Source organism: Lates calcarifer, linkage group LG17 (assembly GCF_001640805.2).
Source record: "Lates calcarifer isolate ASB-BC8 linkage group LG17, TLL_Latcal_v3, whole genome shotgun sequence".
Taxonomy (NCBI): Eukaryota; Metazoa; Chordata; class Actinopteri; family Centropomidae; genus Lates; species Lates calcarifer.
In genome coordinates, this window is record NC_066849.1 from 256,598 (window position 1) to 278,375 (window position 21,778).

Sequence of the window (21,778 nt, forward strand, 5' to 3'; positions counted from 1 at the left end):
GTGATTTTTAGCTGACTGCGATTCGGGTGCATACCGTCACCCACCCTACCGGAGGATTTCCAGCAGGAAATAAGAAAACCTATCAAACGGCAATTCTCCACCTAACCTCACGTGGCGCTGTGGTGGCCAGACGGCTATTTTCGTGGCGCTGTTTCTGTATATTTATTCTTCCGGTGTATGTCACAGTGGGAATGCTGCTGTGTTTTTTCCACACTTTTATAAATCATTTAGTGAAATACAAAACGAATTGACTGATCTCCAATCTATACATTTATGTTCAGCGGGTTCGCTGTAACTTAAGTCAAATATGGATATCCCCAGTCCCCCCGAAGGTGAGCAGGACGATGCAGCGATATGTGACTTTATTGAACCTTAGCTAGTGCCCATGCTACTTGGAGCCGCCGCTTCACAACACAGCTAACATTTAGCATTTCGGCTAACGCTAGTAATGTTAATAGGTATATATGTATCTAACAGGTTTTTGTGTATACCCTAGCACAGTACCTAGTAACAATATTGTGAAGATAGTATGGCTAGCTATCTTGTTTTTGTGTCGACGTATTTTTAAATTAGTAAACTTTGACGGCCGAAGTTATTTTCGAGATTTTCTTCACTTCCTTTTTGTTTTGCTAATTTGGGACGATTATAATTCTTGATAAACCTGATTGGACGGTAATAGCTAATATAGAAACGGGCCTGTTATTTATAACCTACAGCCAGTGTTGTGTGTAAATATGTCTAATGCAGACTATGGATTAGGATCGCCTTTCCGCAGTCTACTTCACTGTATCTATGTATCTGTCAATTTAAATATAAATCATTTTTCCTTTTTTGTTCTTTGTTTGTCATCACTTGTAAACAGATCACTAGCTGTCTCAGCTCTGACTATATTTTCTCCTCTTTTTCCCTTGTCCTGGTGCAGATCAAGAGCTGAGGAATGTCATTGACAAGCTGGCCCAGTTTGTCGCTCGGAATGGACCAGAATTTGAAAAGATGACAATGGAGAAACAGAAGGACAACCCTAAGTTCTCCTTCCTTTTTGGGGGAGAATACTTCAGCTACTACAAGTGCAAGCTTGCTATGGAGCAACAGCAGCGTATGTAGTTAAAGGACATTCCACCATAAAACTAGCATTTGCCATAGATATTTGTGTGATGGTGGAATGTTCAGCTCATTTGATTTTCAGGATCAATAGGATAGTCCCAGAACTATAGAGGCCTTGAAGACATGAATGAAAGTAGTGAAAGAATATCAGTTGAAATGCAGTTTGTACAACAGAATAATAAAATATAGGCCAATAAGTGATGTAATTCACCTGATCTTAGTAATTCTTGCCATGTAACAAGTTGTATCTAAGGGATATAACCATGTTAGAGCACCTTGTGCATCCATGTACACTGCAGTTAATGTTTTCCTTTGCCACAATGAATTTCCATCAGTTGCAGTCCAGAGAAGCCATGTATAGAGTGCAGCAGGAATGAGCCCTAAAATCCATAAATAAGGGAACATTCTTACACAGATCCCTCATCCAAACCATTCCCCTCATGGTTTGATGTCTGAAATAAGGACTGCAGTTAACACTAGTTCAAGACATTTTCACATTATGTTCTAAAACATAAAATATGTCAGCTAAACACCCCACTTGTGATCTTTTATGAGTTCACATGTCTTAATAAAAGTGGTTGCTAACAAGTGACAAAATGAGACCACAGAGGTTGTCAGGGACATTACATGTTATAATTCTGTACATCAAAACCGATCTACCTTTAAAGCCTTGTGTCGGTTCTCCATCTCTTTGAAACTAGTAACCCTCTAAGAAGGAAGGCTTCTGTAGAAGATGTAAGTTGGAGGCTTAGTGGTGGTGACATTGAAGTATTGGTGCGATGGTGTTGTAGCTCAAGTGGTGTTTATTTGTGAAGATTATCTTGTAGAACAAAACGTTTAAATATCATGAACTTTTGTTGGTCACAGAGCTTATTTTCTGCAGTAATCCAAAAGCCAGTTGAAAAATGTCATTGGCTTTTTGTCGATTGAACCAGAGTGATACTAACTTTTGGGTTGACCTACCAAAATATGTAATTCCTGCAGCACTCCATGGGATCAATGTAGATCTGAAGGGACAAAGAGACGAGGGGGTAGGGGTGTATGACACCATGAGCCTGGCAGCTGTATGAAATTGTGAGATGTAGACTGTAGGCTGTTTGAAAGATAAACAGAGACAGTCAGTGATCGAAACACAAGTATTCATGTAGGTTAAGGATGTGTACACACTGTCTACTTTTTCTGCCTTTTAAACACGAAAACCGTATGTGGTGTATGGTGGCCCTGAAGGTCAAAACACAATAGAAAAGTGACTGCACGGTGGAAAAAAGTGGGTGCTCTGCAACAACACTGCAGCAACCACGTCTTCTTCAATTTAAAAAAAACCCAACCCTGTCTGTCTCTTTACAAGCCCTCTCTGTGTGCCAGATATTCTGGGTACATAGGAGAGTGCACAGTATATTTCAGGACTCACTGGTTCAGTCACAACCAAGTTAGTTAATGCAGTCATCATTCGAGACTAATGCAAAAGTAGAATGCATCTGAATTATTTACTGTTTTGGGAGAAACTTGCTTGAACTCTCACATATCATATTAATAATGTGTATTCTGTTTTGGAGTGGAGTTTTTTGTTTATATGCATCCAGAGCCTGCCTTAGTAGCATCAAATGCTGTACCAGCTCACACTTACCTATCTCATTGTGCTTACTTACAGCAGGGGGTTCTTGTTAGTCTGTTGGCAATGTCAGCTATGTTTTTAGTAGAGTAACAGTAGAACCACAAGCTGCCTCCATCTTCTTGGCCATGCTTTCAAACGAAAGCCACATTATAGAGCTGAAAAGTGCTAAACTGGTTTGAACTTGGAATTCACAGTGTTTGAAACAAGACTGACAAATCATTAAATTGTGTCCATAGCACTAAATAATCAAGTAGCTATAGTTGGCATCCAATACCAGCTGGTATTTCTTATCATTATTCAAATCAGAATGTTGTCAGTTTCATAGTTAATTGTATTTAGGCTTTGTTATTAGTGATGGGCAGTGTTACTGTATACACCGCAGCAGGACATAAATTTGTCAGCTCTCAGTGATTTTCCTTAATACGTACCATACTATTTGATATCTCAGTGTCCTTGTCTCTCAGTGTATTAGACCATTGTGGGCAGTGGGTTTACTCCAAACTCAAATCATCAGCACTGTGAGGCACATAAACAATAATGTACTAACACATGTATTAACAACATTGTGAACAAAACAGACTAGATAATGAGCATTTCATATTGCATATTGTGACTAGATCCAAATGGAAAAGGTTGACTATCTGTCAACACTTAAAGTTATGAAAAGATAATGTAAAATTTTAGTTTTACTTCAGCATCTCCTTCACCTACTTGATTACCAGCTAATAGAAGTTCCTCACGTGCCACCTTTATGCCTCCTGCACTTAATTTCAGTGGGATTGCCCATCTTGCTGACACAGAGGACCACTGTTTCCCAAATTGATATCTGAAAACCTCTTAGTTGTATCCTCTTTCTGCTGCACTGAATGAGATGTGTCTGCATGCACCTTTCACAATAGATAAAAACAGACCAGTGCTGAATGTATTCTTGTGTGCATGTCAGAAGCAAACATCTGTGAACTAAATAGTGTTTGCTGGAAGTGCAAAAGCAGGAAATGAATTAAAAACGTAAAGTCTGTGCAACATCCACATCGGATGTAATGCTGTATTAATGAGCTCAACCACGTGTTCAGCCACTGAATAATGCCAGAGGAATAGTGTGTACGCTAGAAGCCATATGCAAAATGCAAGGGTCAATTCTAATTCAAATCTTTTACAACAACTTTTATTTATAAGAATAGCTATCTTAAACCAATGTTAGAAGAATACACTGGTTTAAACTTAATGTACACATAAATGATGAATATTTATATAAACACACACACCTTACTTTTTTCATGATCACATTTTTCCAGCTGAAAGAAAGAGAGGGTGCCCAGAGACGTAAAATATTAATGTCTATCCAGCAGCTCTTTCGTATCAATCATATCAAATATCATGTAAATAAATATTATAGTTCGTTAAATGATTTAAATAGCATGGAGAAAGAACTGATATATCACATGACCTGAGCCAATGAAAAGCTACTGAAAGGTGTAAATAATTAAAGCCTGACCTGTAAATCTCATTAGCAGCCTAGACATGTTGTTAATCACTGGGTGTAATAGATTCATTAAAGTTATATAGACAGTCTGGCACAGTGGTTGCCACTTGTTCATTATGCATTGAAGACAAGCTTCATATCATTCGGCTTGCCTTAGTGCACTGCAGAGCATAGTTTACTGCTGTTGTTTGCCAATTTGTTGGGTGTTTGAGGGCAGCTTGTGGTGATGAACCTGGAAAGTTTTGAATTTACGGGTGATGAAGACTGCATGACTAGGTTGTCACAGGCCATTAGATTTGGCCTTGGTCAGGCTTAGGGCGGGTCATGATGATGTTACGGTGAATTTTATGGAGACTGAAGACACTGGATGAGCTCTAAACCTGAGCAGCACAGTGTTACATTCAGATTCCTTCACTTTTTCAACATTTTGTTATCTTGTAGCTTTATGCTAAAATAAATGAAAGATTAAAAATAAAGTAAAAGGTTTAACATAGCATCTCTACAGTCTGCTGCTGTTTGATTATCATCTAATATCATCTAAAAACAGCTATGTGAGAAATATAAGAATGCTTCCTGGGCAAAAAGAGATGCAGATAAACTACTACACATATTAGTATATAGAGGTGAAGGTGGGTGGGGGGTAAATGACTACATTGTCATTTTAAGGAAAGGAACTGATATAATGCTTTCTTTCTTTCTTTTTTCCCCTTACAATTCAGTGAAGTGATTTAACTGTATTCGCTCATAGACTCAGCAGACCATCAGTGCCACTTGTTGTTTATGTAGAGGTTGTCAGAGCTTCTTACAGCAACCACAGTTAGGTTTTGGTAAATGAATGATGGTCAGTGATCAACAGCTTGGTAATAAAAGCACAGTATTGTGCAGCTCTGTATGGAGTTCTGTCAGTTATGTAATACCACTAAAATGCATTAAAGTTTGCTTTTCTCCACTTAGATCCCTCTACCCACGATGGGGAGGAGTATAAATCTGAAGGTATTTGGAACCAGATTTGTCAGATTAATTTAAAATTCCAGTTGGAAAGTCATATTTTGTTTTTGCATATTTTTGCTGGACATTATCACTCCTGTGCTTGATAGCTTTTTGGTTTGTTTTGAGTTGCATTTTCCATGTTGGTATGTTATTCTTTTTGAGTTTGTGCTGTGCTGTTGTTTTGAAGTTTGACTGAAGATATCTCAAGCATATCTTCATGATGGTGCCGATCAAAATGTGCTTAAACCTCCATCTGAAGCTGTCAGGTTTGATCAGACAAACAGAAGGAGGAGCTTGTTGACTTTGAGCAAGGTCTTGTTGTTTGATCTGTTTGTCTCTCAGAAGCTTCAGCTTATGATTCAGGGCAGCTGTGTTGTAAGGGCTTAACAGTTTCACCAGGTGCTGGGCTCATGACACCAGTGGGGGTTCCTACACTGCTGAGTGTCAGGGTTATTATCCACCTTTAAACTTAACCATAACTAACTTTAACCGCAGGAATGACCACTCAGTCATGATTGGATCCAAATAGTCACTTGACACATGCAATCGGTTCTGTCTTCCGGTATACACAAGATTGTGGACATTTCTATTGTGGTTTCGGTCTTGTTGTTATAACCCTGGAAGTCACAGATCATTATCATACAGTATGTATGATAGCTCATTATTTGTAATCAACTCCACCTTTTCACTCTAGTTACTGCTATGCCACATGGCTGTCAAACTAAAGGCCTGAAATATCCATACAGTGTTGAACTGAGGGCAATGGGCTGTTGTTCACAGCTCACATACCCTGAACTTAACGGATCACATTTAACACATGATTGAAAATTGACAAGTATTTTTTGACTTACAGCTTGGTTTGTAGGCCAGGAGTTCTGTTTGCAAACCTTTGTGCTTCTGATTCTTCCTTTTTCGGAGATGCCAACATTTTTCCTTTTAGCAGCAGTTGTTTCTGCAGTAGTCACAGGGTTAGGAATAATAAAAGTGGTTATGTTAATGCTGTTTGCATGTCTTTTAAATTTTGTTCACTCTTTTGCTTTGTTTCTGGAGCGTTTCATCTGCTTGCTGTATGAAAACTATTACATCCAATTTGACCTTTAAAGGTCATTTTGGTTAAAATAGTTTAGTGTAAACAAACAACACAACATCTGCCTTGTATTTAATTTATCAAATACATCTTTCTCTTTGGGAGTCACACACAGCATCAGTCCTCCTAACCTCAGCTCTGATATCAGAGCTTTACTTCAGACTTTTAGATTTTCATGTTGCCTGTTGTTTTCCTGCTGCTGTCTTCGCAGATATGTATAACCCGGGTGCCAAAGAGGTGGTTGATATCCCGCCTCCATCAATGCCGATGATTGCTCCACCTCCCATTCCTCCACCTGCTGCACCCTCTATTGATGAGCTCATCCAACAGAGCCAGTGGAATCTGCAGCAACAAGAGCAGCATCTGCACACGCTCCGACAGGTACAGAGCAAGGAAGAAATGAATACATCTATGTATTAATAGATAAGTCAGTCCAAATCCTGATGAATTTAAATCTCTAGAGGAGCAGCCATATTTCATCAAATAAAGCATGGATAAGAAGTTTTGTACATGCAGAGGATATAAATACCTGTAGGTATGCAGTTAAATGATTAAAATTCCACAGTAATAGAGAGGAACAACCATGTGAAATGTAGTTTGTGTTCTCCGTGACAATCGTCAGCTTTAAAAGGTTTGTAATTTTTCCTGTAAACAAGTGGCTTGTGTGATAGCGTTAATTTTCTGATCCCTGATGAAAACCAGCGTTGCTTTGGCATCTCCTCTTGTTTTGTCTCCTAACACCCACACTTAGTGGGAATATCATGAAAACAAGAACAACAACAATGGTTGACAGCATTTTCTGATGATATTTTGCTCTGCCTTTCACAATATAGGAGCAGGTGACTGCAGCCATAGCTCTGGCTATGGAGCAGCAGACCCAGAAACTGCTGCTGGAAACTCAGTTGGACATCACAGAGTTTGACAACCTGCTGCAGCCAATCATAGACACCTGCACAAAAGACGCTATCTCTGTAAGCCCACCATAATTTTTTGTTAGGGATGCTCATGCATGTAGATTCCTTAAGTAATTGATGAAAAACCCTTATATCTCAGTCATACTTGTGCTTTTCTCAGGCTGGTAAGAACTGGATGTTCAACAATGCCAAGACTCCACAGCACTGTGAACTGATGACATCACATCTTCGCAACCGCATCACTGCTGATGGAGCACATTTTGAGCTGCGCCTGCATCTCATCTATTTGACCAATGACGTTCTCCATCACTGGTACACAAACCTAAATTCATATACAAAAACATGTGGATCACGGGTACACTTTATTCATCATAATAATAGTGTAACTAGCCTGCTAGGGAGTGTTAGTGCCCTTATTACATGATTTCTAAATGCAAGAACACATACATTTACAGGTATAAAAACCACTCAACAGTAGTGTTAAACCTTGAACAAGCATAGGTTTTTGGTATTATGTATTATTAGGTGTTTTTTAAAATTTTATTCCACCAAATGAAACGTATATATTAACTGTGTATGAGGTACAATGAAACTTGTGGAGTTTAAGATGTAAGCATTGACAGAATAACTCTTCTAAATATTTCAGTGTGTAATGGAGCAGTCTATAATGAAAAAAATGAGACAACACCAATTTTGATAATTGATGAATTTTTAAAATCAGACGTCATGGACAAACATTGTATTGTTGCAGCTTATTTACTGCTTTTCTCACAGTTTTTTTGTAAATTTCACTGTAAACTGAATATCTTTGGGTTTTAGACTGACAGTTGAAGATGTCAGCTTCATTCACATTTTATAGACTACATGATCAACTGATTAATTGAAAATCTAACATTGACCAATAGTCAAAATAACCATTTGTTGTAGCCTTGATCTGATTATGAAACAAATGTTGTGTACCAATGGTTGTTTGGGCATTAACAAAGGATCATGTGAGAAGATTTAATGAGAAAAAACCTGTTGTGTTCTCCCAGCCAACGGAAGCAGCAGAAGGATTTGTTGGCAGCACTGCAGAAAGTTGTGGTTCCCATCTACTGCACCAGCTTCCTGGCTGTAGAGGAAGAAAAGCAGCAGAAGATCACTAGGGTAAACATTTGCTCATTTCTTAAAGTGCACACTTACTGTAGGAGGATCAAACCAGTGTGGATGTAGATTGAAGCTGCCAACAGAATATGTTATCCATTTTCAACATCCTTAACAGATTATACAAGTATTTTAATCTTGGCAGTAACATAAACATTATTGTCAATTGAAGGGGTAATGGTATATAATATAATAAATATTTTCATGCTGTTACACTGAGGTGTATCTTCTTCCTTAGGACACTGTCAACCACATTTTGTTTATCAGTAATGTTATTTATCTCTGATTATCCCCATCAACTTCCTCCTTCCTAGTTGTTGCAGCTTTGGGAGAAGAATGGGTACTTTGATGATGAGACCATTCAACAGCTCCAGAATCCAGCACTGGGGCTTGGCCAGTACCAGGTGAGTAGAATTAAACTTGTGGCTCTGTTTTCCTGCTGGTCACTGGAATGGTGCATTGTTTTTTTTATACAGTTATCCTCAGGCATCTGGGTTGTGGTGATTTCCAGAGAAACACCACCAGACAATGGGGGACATTCTGATTGTGTCAAGATTGATATGTGCATCAAAAGTACAGTTTTTAATGTAACTGAAGAAGATTCCTACCAATAATATCAATGAGTGTAATCCAGTGATTTGGAGTTCCACATAAATGTGGAAGCTGTGGAAACCTGTAGAGTGTTGGACCTTTACCATCCAGGTGATGGGATACCTGTGGTCATCACACAGATATTACAGCAGCAGCAACATCATTAATTATTAAAATCCTCTGATGCCAAAACAGGTCAGTCAGGATCTAATGATAATTAATGGTCTGTATTTATCTGAACATCAGACTGGAAATCTGTCACTCACAGATTCCAAGTTAAACAGTAAAATAATATTAAGATATTTTCACTGTCATGTTAAGAGAATTATCACAAAGTGTTTTTAGTTTTAAGCTTTTGCAGTCATATTCTTCTGTGAATGGAAGTATATCCATCTAACGACTAATACCACAAAATTATCCTCCTATATGCTCCTAACATATGCTAGTGAAAACATTTTAAAGCACTGTTGTGTAGGATTTAGTGGCATCTAGCTGTGAGAACGCAGATTGCAACCAACCGAGTACCCATCCCCTCACCCCTCCCTTTCTAAGCATTTTGGAGAGTCTGTGATGGCCGTCAGATGACAGAATAGCACATCAACTAGTCAAGTGAAGAAGACTTGAACAAGACCTTCCACCCTCCCAAGAAACCAAAGGAAAAAAATGAGAGAACTTAATTTTTTCTTTTTATTATTATTTAGCTAATTTATGTGCACTTGTGTCATTTCAGCTCAGTGTGAGTCTATCACATTTCTCTCCTGTTTAACAGAGCAGAGAAGACAGGAACACACATTTTAAGAAATTGAAGACACTGATTGTCTGTTTTTATACACCTTTGTCCTCTCTCTCAGGCGTCTCTGATAACAGAGTATGCTGCAGTAGTGCAACCGATTCAGCTGGCCTTCCAGCAGCAGATCCAGGCTTTGAAAACCCAGCACGAAGAGTTTGTTGCCAGCCTGAAGCAGCAGCAGCAGCAGCAACAGCAACCGCAACCGCAGCCTGCCCCTGTAGCACAGCTGGCTACTCCCACTGAACCTGAAAAGGCCCCACCTAGCCAACCTGGTGAGCAGACACAGACTTAAAACAGACACATACATGGAACCAGACTTATTTACATGACAACAAAAACAAAATGATATGGTGCTGTACTTTACTTCAGTACTGTCATACTCTTGAAATTTAAGTTGCAGTAAACAGTTTTGGGGAAATTTCATTTTGCCATGTGAAGTTTTTCTGTATCGGTTAATAACCTGTCCTACTTTGGGTGAGTACATGTATATTTGTGCTCTGATGTGTTGGTGTTTGTGGTGTACAGGGGATGCCAAGCCTGCCATGTCAGGTCCTCCTCCAGGGGATTTTGATGGCACCCCCTCCAGACCACAAGACCCTAGCAACCCCAGTGGACCCTCAGATATCCCCTCCAACAAGCCAGCGTGGTATGACCCCCAGCACATGGGCCCCTGGAATCCCAACCAGCCGGTAAAGACCTGTGTTTCTGTGTGTGTGTGTGCATGCATAGTCCTTGTTTGCAGACACTTTGAAGTAAGTAAGTAGTAGTTGTGTCAGAAACATAACATTTCTTCACTTCTTCTTCACTGCATGATCTTTTGTCATAAGTGTAAGTACAAATCAGGTACAGGGGACTGTGGCTTAGGAGGTAGAGCGGCTCATCCACTAACCACAAGGTTGGTGGTTCGATATGAGCAAGACACTGAACCCAAGTTGCTGCTGCTTAGATGCCATGGGTGTGTGAGTGTGAATGGGTGAGTGAGAGGCAAATTTGTAAAGCTCCTTGTCTGTTAAGGTAGAAAAGTGCTTGAGACCAAGAATACTGAGAGAGGGAGAATGAGAGAGAGAAAGAGAAAGAAAGAAAGAAAACACTAGGTAATATTAGGTGGGGTATGTACTCTGGGAAGAAGTAGGTGTGACCATCAGGTTCTTGGTCACCTCTGATATCAAGGCTCATCTCTCCTGATTTCTCAGTTTGGCCAGGTAGCCAGCTCTAAGAAGAGTCTTTGTTCTTCCATGTAAGAATTTTGTGCTCTTGCAAACCTTCAATGCAGCACCAAAATTTTTGCAGCCTTCCCCAGATCTGTGCCTCGACAATCCTGTCTCTGAGCTCTGCAGACAGTTCCTTCAAACTCATGGCTTGGTTTTTGCTCTGATATGCATCGTCAGCTGTGAGACCTTATATAGACAGGTGTGAGACCTTCTGTAGACAGGTATGTGCCAGGTGGACTCCAATCAAGTCAAAGATGATCCAGAGAAATGGGAGGAACCTGAGCTAAATTTCTGAGAAGAATAAAACTCAAAAAGCTGAAAGACAAAATTTGCTTAAGACTTCCACTAGGGACCAACTACAACCATTAGATATGGTGAAAGCGATTTAGGCCAGTTTGATGCTCTCCACAATGATTTTGCATGAATTCAGTTTTGATGGTTCCCCAAATGGCGTGGATGCTGCATCCAAGCCTTATAATGGTAAGGAAAACCCTGCATGAGCTTTTTTCTTTTGCCTAGTTGAAGACCAGATGTGCTGCTGCGTTTTGGACCATTTGCAGATGTGTTCGTGCCCGTACAAGCAGTTGAGTGTCATACTCAATCAAATATAAAACCTGATCTTTTAAATTTAATGTAAAGTGACACAGCCAAGTGACAGATACAACATACTTAGTGAAAGTTAGTTGTACATCAGTCATGATGCCCAGATTTCTTGCTAGACTTTGCTGGAGAGAGTGAGGCTCAGCTGAGCTGGACATGAAGGGCACAGAAGGCCTGACTGAGATCAGTAGAAGGAAGAAGTCTTGGAGAGACTGAGTCAATGGGAGTGTTCCATCATCCATTTTGAGATGTAACTGAGGCAGGCTGTGATCCACACCGAGACAGTAGGATTATCTGGTGGGAAGGACAGATAAAGCTGGTTAGCATGGTGGCATGGTAACGATACTAGAAGCCATGAAGTGGTGTATATTGAAAAGAGAAACTTCGATCATTATTGCACCCCAGTAGAAAGAAACATGAGGAGGCTTGTTGTGCTGAAAGCAAAGAATGACAAACCTTTATTGTAACATGTGATGAGGAGTGGTACAAGTGTGGTAGGAATACAAAGCAGGTGCTGAATAGAGCAATGGTTAAGACCAGTGCTTGCTCTTGCTTTTGTAAGAGAAGGATTTTGAAAGTGTAAAATATTTGCTTAGTGTCGAGCATTCTCCACCCCCTTAGCTAGACTCAGTCCTGCTGGGACTCCTGACCCAGACAGTGCTCATGCCCTTTCTGACCTTTGTCCTTCCCTAGCCTCCTTTTGACCCAAACCAGCCTCCCCCTCCTTGCCCTCCGTGGAACAGTCATGAGGGGATGTGGAATGACCAACGGGACCCAGGGAACTGGAGCGGGGGCCCACCCAGAGAAGGAGGCCCCTGGAGCGGTCCAGGTGGGTCTGAACCAGGCCCTCCATCTTGGAATTCTTATGACCAGCAGCCACCATGGGGCAACCAAGCCTGACCAACCTCCCTGGGGCCAGAGAGAGCCACCATTTCCTCCACGTATGCAGGCATGTGGAAGATGACTATTATGGTTTCCTTCCTTTGTCTTGTTTTCTTTCAGCAGTTTTATTGTACTGCACTGTGTACTCTTCATTAATCATCAGTAATTATAGTACATCCTGGTTTAAATTTTATTTTGAACGTTTTCCTCTTTTACATAAATAACTACTGTTTACCTTGAATTTTTACAGAGACCTCCCCATTTCAGAGGGCCCTTCCCTCCCCACCAGCAGCCACCTCCTTTCAACCAGCCCCCTCCACCACCGCACAGTTTTGGACGCTTCCCGCCACGGTTTATGCAGGATGACTTTCCCCCCAGACACCACTATGACAGGCCGCCGTACACCCCACACCGCTTTGACTATGCTCAAGGAGAATTTCCCGGAGGTGAGTTTAAAGCTGTTTAAAGCTACCTGCTTTTGCACTTAGAATTTAATTTATTTACTTTTCTCGTGTATTTTAACAATACACGCCTCTGTTTGCCAGACATGCCAGGTCCTCCTCCCCACCACCATCCCAATCAGAGGCTCCCTCCCCCAGGTATGGGGGCTGATCATCCTCCATGGGGTGGAGGTCAGCACCCGGACTTTGGCCCGCACCCACATGGCTTCAATGGCCATTCACCCCACATGCGTCATCGGCAGCATCCGGTCCAAGATGACCCGAGTCTGGTGCCAAACGTACCCTACTTTGACTTGCCAGCTGGACTTATGGCTCCACTGGTCAAAGTAAGTCATCTCCTTCTGATTTGAGGACAAGAGCATGCAAAATTATTTAGAAGGTCCTTTATCCAGTAAAACAGCTTACAGCATGGGTAAGATCCAAGACTGTATAAGTTATGTAGAGAATTGAAAAACACATTTGAATACATGTTTAATTAATATTGCTGAAACTAGAAATGTAGGTATATAATCAAATCTGCGCAGTACTGTAGTTTTAAAATAGAACAGAATTATCACAATCAGAACAGTTTTCAAATGGGCTCATAGATTCATTGACCCACAGCAGTCACACCTCCATGTCTCGTGATTCTTCTTGTACTATCTATTGCACAGCTTGAGGACTGTGATTATAAACCTCTGGACCCTAAAGACATCCGACTGCCCCCTCCCATGCCACCTAGTGATCGACTGCTTGCTGCGGTGGAGGCTTTCTACAGCCCTCCATCTCACGATCGGCCGAGGAACAGGTACACACACACCTAAACTGGCGAGTGTAACTTATATTTTGCAAGTTCTTTAGCAAATTAATGTTCTCCACAGCAGATATTATCTGCAGCAGGCAACATTTGTCATTTAAACTCATTGGTAGATCAAAAATGAGATGCCAACTAACTTTACCAGAATGTTTTAGATATTGCCAAGAGAAAAAGATTTCACACGAAGTTTGTTAGTGAGGGATTTTATCAACTTTGAATTGGATCCAAAATGAAACTGACTATCGGGTCCCAATCCTACAGCATGTCAAGTTCTCCACTTTGGCAGTTTTAGTACTACAGAATGAACACTACTTGTTTGTATGTAAGGATTTAATTATAAAATAGTTTGAAAAGTTATCAGTGGCTAGTGGAGAAGCACCATGAGGTTGTCCTCATTAGTTCTGTGTTTTGTCCCTCCAACAGTGAAGGCTGGGAGCAGAATGGCTTGTATGAGTTCTTCAGGGCCAAGATGAGAGCCAGGAGGAAAAAGGGGCAGGAGAAACGCAACAGGTGAGCCCCCTCCTGTCCAGAGAGCTTCCTTATTCTTTGTGGGGAAGCATGTTGCTGCTATGTACAGGGACGGAGAAACATACCATGTCATTACCCCCGCTACTGTACCTTTCAACCTCCCCCCTCTCTGTATGATTGACTCTTTCCAGTGGTCGTGGAGGCAGCCGTTCCAGGAGTCACTCTCGCAGCAGAGGGAGGTCTTCGTCTCGCTCCAGCTCTCGCTCTTCGAAGTCCTCCAGGTCACGGTCCCGCTCATCTCGTTCCCGCTCCCGCAGCCGCTCCCGCTCCTACTCACGATCCAGGTCTGCACACTTATGACACAGACATCTGATATCCACATACTGTACAAAAGTATTAGGCACTAAAAGTCAGGTGAGGATGCTTTTAAAACTAATCACATGAATAGTTTTCTAATCTGTTAACTTCACACAGAATGATTAAAAAAAAAAAATTAAATAAAAAAAAGCCTTTAAAACACTTGGTGCTGTGGACTTACATTGTCTCAGTGTTCTCTGTCCCTTTATGTAATCCAAGACAGACAACAGAAAACGTTTTCACAGTTTTGTAAATATATTGGAATGTGGTTTGTTAAATCTTGTGGAATCATATTCAGGAACATGTTGTCAGTACATTAATGAGCTCCTCTTGTACACAAGGAGGGACCAACACTAATTGTCACAAAATTTCACACAAATGTCTAATAGGATACATTAAATGAAGTGATGACAATTTTTTCGTCCAAAAAGGTCATAATCATAATCAAATCATAATTGTATGCAAAAGTACTTTTCTGGAAGTTATTCAACACCATAACTCAGGAACATGGGGGTAGACTGTGACCGTATTTCCTGTAACTTGAGTGGTTGGCCACGGTGTGCAACTGCAAGACGGTTATTTTAGTTATCCTTCATGCTGCTGTGTCAGTGTGCTGCAGCCTATCATCATTACAGGTGTTTCAAACCACAGACACATGCTTTAACCTGCCTCTCTTTAGGTCCAGGAGTAGATCCAGGTCATCTCGGAGTCGCTCTCACTCCAGATCCAGATCCCGATCACGTTCACCCACCAAGAGACGCCGTGGCGCCAAGTCTCGTAGCACCTCCCCTCTGTAAGTCCCCCTCACTGATCCTAGGGGTTTTTGATAAACTTGTTTTACTCTTAACTGCAGTATAGATAACCACCTCTCTTGCTCTTTACAGTTCCACATCAGTGTTGGGTGGTCCTCCCTCCAAACTATCTGCAGATACCAGGCTAGGGGAGGAGAACAAGGGCCATCAGCTGCTGATGAAGATGGGTACGCGTTTTTTTTTTTCCTCTTTATTTCATAATTTAAATAACATACATTTTCCAGTAAGAATATTTCATGTTTTTAATGTGATGGTTTGACCGACTGGGAAACTGACTTCATACTTCTTGCTTTCCTTATTCTTTCCTTATTTCTTCTTGTGTTTTCCTTTCTGCTGTAGGCTGGAGTGGTTCAGGTGGTTTGGGGGCAAAAGAACAGGGCATCCAGGACCCCATCAAAGGAGGAGATGTGAGGGATAAATGGGACCAGTACAAAGGTGTGGGTGTGTCACTGGATGACCCTTACGAGAACTATCGAAGGAACAAGAGCTACAATTTTGTCGCCCGCATGAAAGCACGAGAGGAAGGTACATACATAGACTTTTATGTTGGGTTTGACAACAGACGCACAAAAATGTATTGGATTGCACCTTATCTTTATACCTGGACTTTATTTGATTTTTAGGAAACACAATTAGATTGCCATGCTACTTACATTATTATAATTATAAACAAAATCTAACTGTTCTCTTCTGTCTTGATTCAGTGAATCGGGAACCTCCGGAGGCCCCTTCTACTGACTGATGTCATCAGATAACATCAGACAACCTCCTCGTATTCTCTGTCGCCACCTCCACCAAGCACCTGAAATTCAGATCAGTTTTCCATCCAGGATTCTAGTCAGCAGCCCCAAACCCTGCTTTTTCTGCACAAACCAGAGTGACAGTACAATCCAATATCATCACACTTAGCATATGCTGCTGAAGAAACGAAAAGCCTTTTTGCTCTGCTCAATCTGACTCAATCTGACAGTTTTTTGTTGTTGTTTTTTTTTTTTTTAGAAAAAAGTGAGTGGATCCTGTATGCTAAATTATTTTAATTTGGGTTTTACAGTTTTCATTCTTCTCAAGTTGCTTAGTTAAATGATTAGTTCCCCCAAGACAGAAATTCTCATTTGCCCTTCATGTTGTCTGTAAAATGCACTCAGTTTTATTTGCAGACCATTTTGAAAATAATTTTATTTTCTGGGGGAAAAAAAACTTAACAGCAGTGTTTTTCAACCAGAAATGACTCCTGCTCCCAGATCTAGATTAGCTGACCAATCTGTGTGAAGTCCTGATGAAAACTGCTCACTGTGGGTGGTGTCAGAGATCTTATTGGTGGATATCTCTTAACTTCTGCAAACAAAACTGAAGATGTATATAGTCTAGATATCACTAGGAGTATGTGGAAACATTTTTTTGTCATTTGTGCGAACCAACCTTTTTAGGACAAAGAATTGAATAAGAAGGTATGGTGGCTGCTGTTGTTGGTTTTTAACTGCAGATTATTGTAATACTTTTTCATATAATGACTTCTTCTATAGAGATATGCAAGTCTGTCGTTAAGTTGTAGTATTAAATCCAATCAATTGTATTTTTCTCCACAAATACACCTTAGAGACATAACCTAAATAAACAGAACTCCGACTCACAAATGTGCTTTTTCTTTCATTACATATACAGTACCAGTCAAAACCTTCTCATTCAGTGTTTTTTTTTTTTATTTCTATTATTTTCTACATTGTGGATTGATACTGAAAACATCAAAGCTATGAAGGAACACATATGGAATTATGTAGTGAACAAAAAAGTGTTAAACAAACCAGCATATGTTTGATATTTTAGATTCTTTAAAGTAGCCTCCTTTTGCTTTGACGACAGCTTTGCACACTCTTGGCATTCTTTCAAGGCGTTCCCAGAGGTGCTGAGCTAATAAATCACCAGCAAAGGTAACTCTAATGAACTGATCCTCTGTAGCAGAGCTAACTCTTGGTCTCTCCTGGGCCGGTCCTCATATGAGCCAGCTTCATCACAGTGTTTGATGGCGACTGTACTTGAGGATACATTCAAAGTTCCTGAAATTTTCTGCACTGACTGACCTTCATGTCTTAAAGTAATGATGGACAGTCGTTTCTCTTTGCTTAGTTGACTGGTTGTTGCCATAATATGGATTGGAACAGTAGCTGAATAGGGCTATTCACTGTATAGAGCTGTTTACCAACACTACCTCTGCACAACACAACTGATGGTCTCACATTAAGAAGGCAAGAAATTCCACAGATTAACTTTGATAGACACACCTGTTAACTGAAAACCATTCCAGGTGACTACCTCATGAATCTGACTGAGAGAATGCCAAGAGTGTGTAAAGCTGTCATTAAAGCAAAAGGAGGCTACTTCATATAAAACATGAAACATATGATGTCTTAAGTTTTAATCTACAATGTAGAAAGTAATAAAAACAAAGAAAAACCATTGAGAGAAGGCATCTTCAAACTTTTGCCTGATACTGTAGATTTAAGACCACTATGGGCAGTGTGTGGATCCAGAGAACAGTGAGATGGTTTGGTCCATCAAATCCTCTCCTGTATGTCAACAACACATTTTACTTTTCATTTTCAATCAATATAAATCTGCACCATGATAGAAGTATGGTAATCCAGCTATTGAAAGATGGTGTATCATCCGTTTATTTTTGCTGTCTGTACTGAATGTTAAGAGCAATATAAACTCAGCAAATGCATTGTTTAAACCACTCCACTGTGGTCTGAAGAATGTCAGGGTGGTTGCGAACACTGTATCTCATGAGGCCCACTTTGGCCTGCCAGTGTGGAAGCAGAAGACAAAGAAGGCAAGCCTCCTGTCAGTGTCAGGTTTGAGATCCCCTACTTCACTGCCTCTGACATCCAAGTAAGATGCAATTCTATTAAAGGGGATTTTCATTATGTCAGTAGTTCATGTAAGAGGTTGAATCCAAATGTTCAGAAGTCTCATAGTTCCTCTTTAATGCTGCAGGTGTCACTCTGCTATTTGTTCAAATTCATGTGCAGTGACAGATGCAGCCACTGTTGGGCACCATTGTAAAAGGAAGAGAGAAAGAGATAGAGTGCAGGTGATAGAAACAGCCAGTGTTCCGCTGGTAGAATTAAGGCCTCAGAAAAAACAGTAATAGCCTAATTAAAGACTGATGCTTAGATTCAAATACCACAATTACATCCATAGAACACACACCATAAGAGGCACATTTAACACGGCAAGCATAAGATATTTAGATCCAGTTTTAGTGTAGGTTGCCAATGACTGGACAGTACTCAGGGGTTAACACACAATCCCTGTAGAAGAAAAAGGTTGTTGAGGCCTTGACGCCTAAAAATACACCTCAGGTTTCATTTGTGGACATATAACATGAGTGAACCCTGAGCTGTTGTGTAGTCAGCTGTACTGATTAAGACAGAGGCATATCTGTTCCATCTGACGACAGACAGACCCAAAAAGATGGTTTAAAAAAAATCAGGTTCAGTAATCGTGTAGAAACATTCAGAGGGGAGGTGAGAGGAAAGATTAAGACAACATTTAGAAAGTGATCGGCACCTGATACATGCAGGTCCCTCTTCTATCATATGTAGCTTGTAATTTAGTATTTCTACAAAGTGACAACCAACAGAGATTTGTTGAATCAAAACATGGAAACATTACTTGATGTAACAGTGTTTTTGTTTTGTTTTTTAAAGTGAACAGTCTGAATTGTCTGAATTGTCTGGCCCTCTGATACTTCAAAACCTGAAGTTTATGACACAAAGTCCACTGGATGACATTAAGACTATTTTATTTCCTGAAAGTTGTAGATATACGTGATGTTTTAGTACAGCTACAGATGTATTCACTTCTTGATTGAAGTGCTTCAAAAGCACTTGTGGGTGGCCAAGGAGTTGAGAAGACTTAAAGCAGTCATGCTCAGGGGCTACACATATTTGAGCTTCATCGGGGCACAGGAGTGCTGGAACCCTTAAACCTCAGGAGAGAGCTGCACTGAGAGTTTGGAATGGAGTAGAGCTCTGCAATGTTCGGGTTATAATATTTTATAGCCCCAGCAACCAGAACCTGTGTCCACTAATTGACACGTTCAGAATAGCAACATAGCATAATATGAATTCCATGTGGACACACAAACTCCCTGTACACCAACTGCTGCACCTCCAGTCACCAGTCTGTCAAACTCCTGAAGTTTGCAGATGACACCACCCTCACTGGGCTCATCTCTGGTGGGGATGAGTCTGCCTACAGGAGGGAGATTGATCAGCTGGTCACATGGTGCAGTGAGAACAACCTGGAGCTCAACGCTGTGAAGACAGTGGAGATAGTTGTAGACTTCAGGAAGAACACAGCTTCACCCTCCCCCATCATCCTGTGTGACTCCCCAGTCAGAACTGTGGAGTCCTTCCGTTTCCTGGGGACCATCATCACCCAGGACCTCAAGTGGGAGCTAAACATCAGCTCCCTGATCAAGAAGGCCCAGCAGAGGATGTACTTCCTGCGGCAGTTGAAGAAGTTCAACCTGCCAAGGACAATGATGGTGCACTTCTACACCTCCATCATTGAGTCCATCCTCACCTCCTCCATCACCACCTGGTACACTGCTGCCACTGCCAAGGACAGAGGCAGACTGCAGTGTGTCATCCGGTCTGCTGAGAAGGTGATCGACTGTAACCTGCCTTCTCTCCAGGACCTGTACACCTCCAGGACCCTGAGGCGGGCAGGAAAGATCATGGCCGATCCCTCTCACCCTGGTCACAAACTCTTCAGGACACTCCCTTCTGGCAGGAGGTTGCGGTTCCCCAAAACCAAGACCTCATGCCACAAGAACAGTTTCTTCCCTGTCTGCAACTGGGCTCCTCAACAAGATCTAGGCCCCCCCCCCAACACACACACACAGACGGTCACAGACTATAATCCTGCCCCCCCCTTCACCACCCATTACATTAATGTTAAACACACATTCATGCAGTTTAACGCTCATCTCTCCAGACAATCACTGCCACCGTCATTTGCACTCTACACTTTACATTTACATTATGAGTATATTTATGTTCCTTATAAATATAGTATTTGCTTTTTTCTCTTACTCTTACTTCTACTTTTCTATCTGTCTTTGTTTACTATCAGACATATTGCTTGTATGTGCAAACTTACTTGGAAATAAAGTCTGATTCTGATTCTGAATCGCAGACTCTGATCTGACAGACCAATGAAACTGTTCTTTATTAGCCGGGTAAATGTTTTAGCTCTTAATGTATAAATTGCAAAGACCATTTGTATAGACTCTTTTAATGTTGCCTTTCAGCATATGTTTTGTATTATTCTTACTGTCAAGTTACGTGGTTGTAATGTGATGATGCAATTGAGAGCAAATCGGTTTTTAAAAAGTCCCTGTTGTCATGTTCAGGGGCTCTACAGAGTCCAGGTTTTTAAATCATGTGGGCAATATCCAAAGTTACTGTCTTTTTAGTGTGAAAATTCCTCTCTGTGCCTCCTGGGACAGTGGAGGGGTATTAACCTGCAGAACTCTGACAAAGACTATTAATGTCCGAGTGCATTTTAGCACTCAGAATAAAGACTGGGAATTTTCCCTCCGTCTCTTGGAGCTTTTTCAGACATGGAATATACAACATTGATGACTTCAGTTACCTGTTAAAGTGATGGGATTTAGACATACAGTCATTGTTGTTTGTCTTAACCATAACAATCTTTCTAAAGTTTTTGTGTCTAAACCTAACCAAACCATGACATTCCTCAAGTGTAATTGTGATTATTATTGTATTGTAATGATGAAGGTCTGGTATGCCTGCTACTGTCAGGGTGCTAATTCAGGGGACACTCTTATGGGTAGAATCAGAGGGTAGGGAGCAAACATCTTATATGGTTGTGGGGGTTATGGGTTGGAGGACGTGATCAAGTCAAGTCAAATAAATTGTTTCTTTCATCCTGCAGGTTCTGGTGCTTCTTAAGATGCTCTTAGCCTTCTATGAGTGGGCAGGAGAAAGACATTTAGCGAACACTTAACTTAGCTTAACTTAGCTTAAGAAGGTTCATAAGATCAGCTCCAGAAAAACTGAATTTTTACTGCCAAAGGGCACCCTGTATGGAGTGGAAATAACCATGGAGGATTTACATACCATTATCCAAAGAATTTTAGAGGTAATTTGCTGCAACTTATGGAGCAGGTATTCCATTCTTCCCTATCTTCTGCATTTGGCAAGAATGGGCAAGAATTTTACCTCTGGTGTTCTGGGAATTCTGCACAATATTAAGCTGCTATAATATGAGAATATCTACTAAGAATAAATACCCATCCCAACTACACAAGATAAAAATCCACTGACTTCTTTTTTCATTCATTGTGTTAAAAGAAGGTTGTAGGTTCTCCTACAGGCTAGGAAAGGGAGAGATGAAGGGCAGGGGTATCCAACTGGTAGCAATCTGGAACCTCACCACTAA

At 40.8% G+C, this 21,778-nt stretch overlaps 1 protein-coding gene across 1 annotated transcript; it reads left to right on the forward strand.

Annotated features, from left to right (window-relative positions):
* Positions 1-154: 154 nt before the first annotated feature.
* On the forward strand, positions 155-16,938 carry cherp (calcium homeostasis endoplasmic reticulum protein). Its single transcript, XM_018701875.2, is given in 21 exon segments — positions 155-332; positions 923-1,096; positions 5,157-5,195; positions 6,491-6,660; positions 7,113-7,250; positions 7,354-7,505; positions 8,228-8,339; positions 8,651-8,740; positions 9,779-9,989; positions 10,243-10,406; positions 12,222-12,422; positions 12,424-12,477; positions 12,661-12,856; positions 12,956-13,197; positions 13,525-13,658; positions 14,091-14,177; positions 14,327-14,479; positions 15,172-15,285; positions 15,377-15,471; positions 15,644-15,829; positions 16,009-16,938. Coding segments are annotated over 21 exon segments (2,775 nt in total). The 5' UTR covers positions 155-307; the 3' UTR covers positions 16,047-16,938.
* Positions 16,939-21,778: the final 4,840 nt, after the last annotated feature.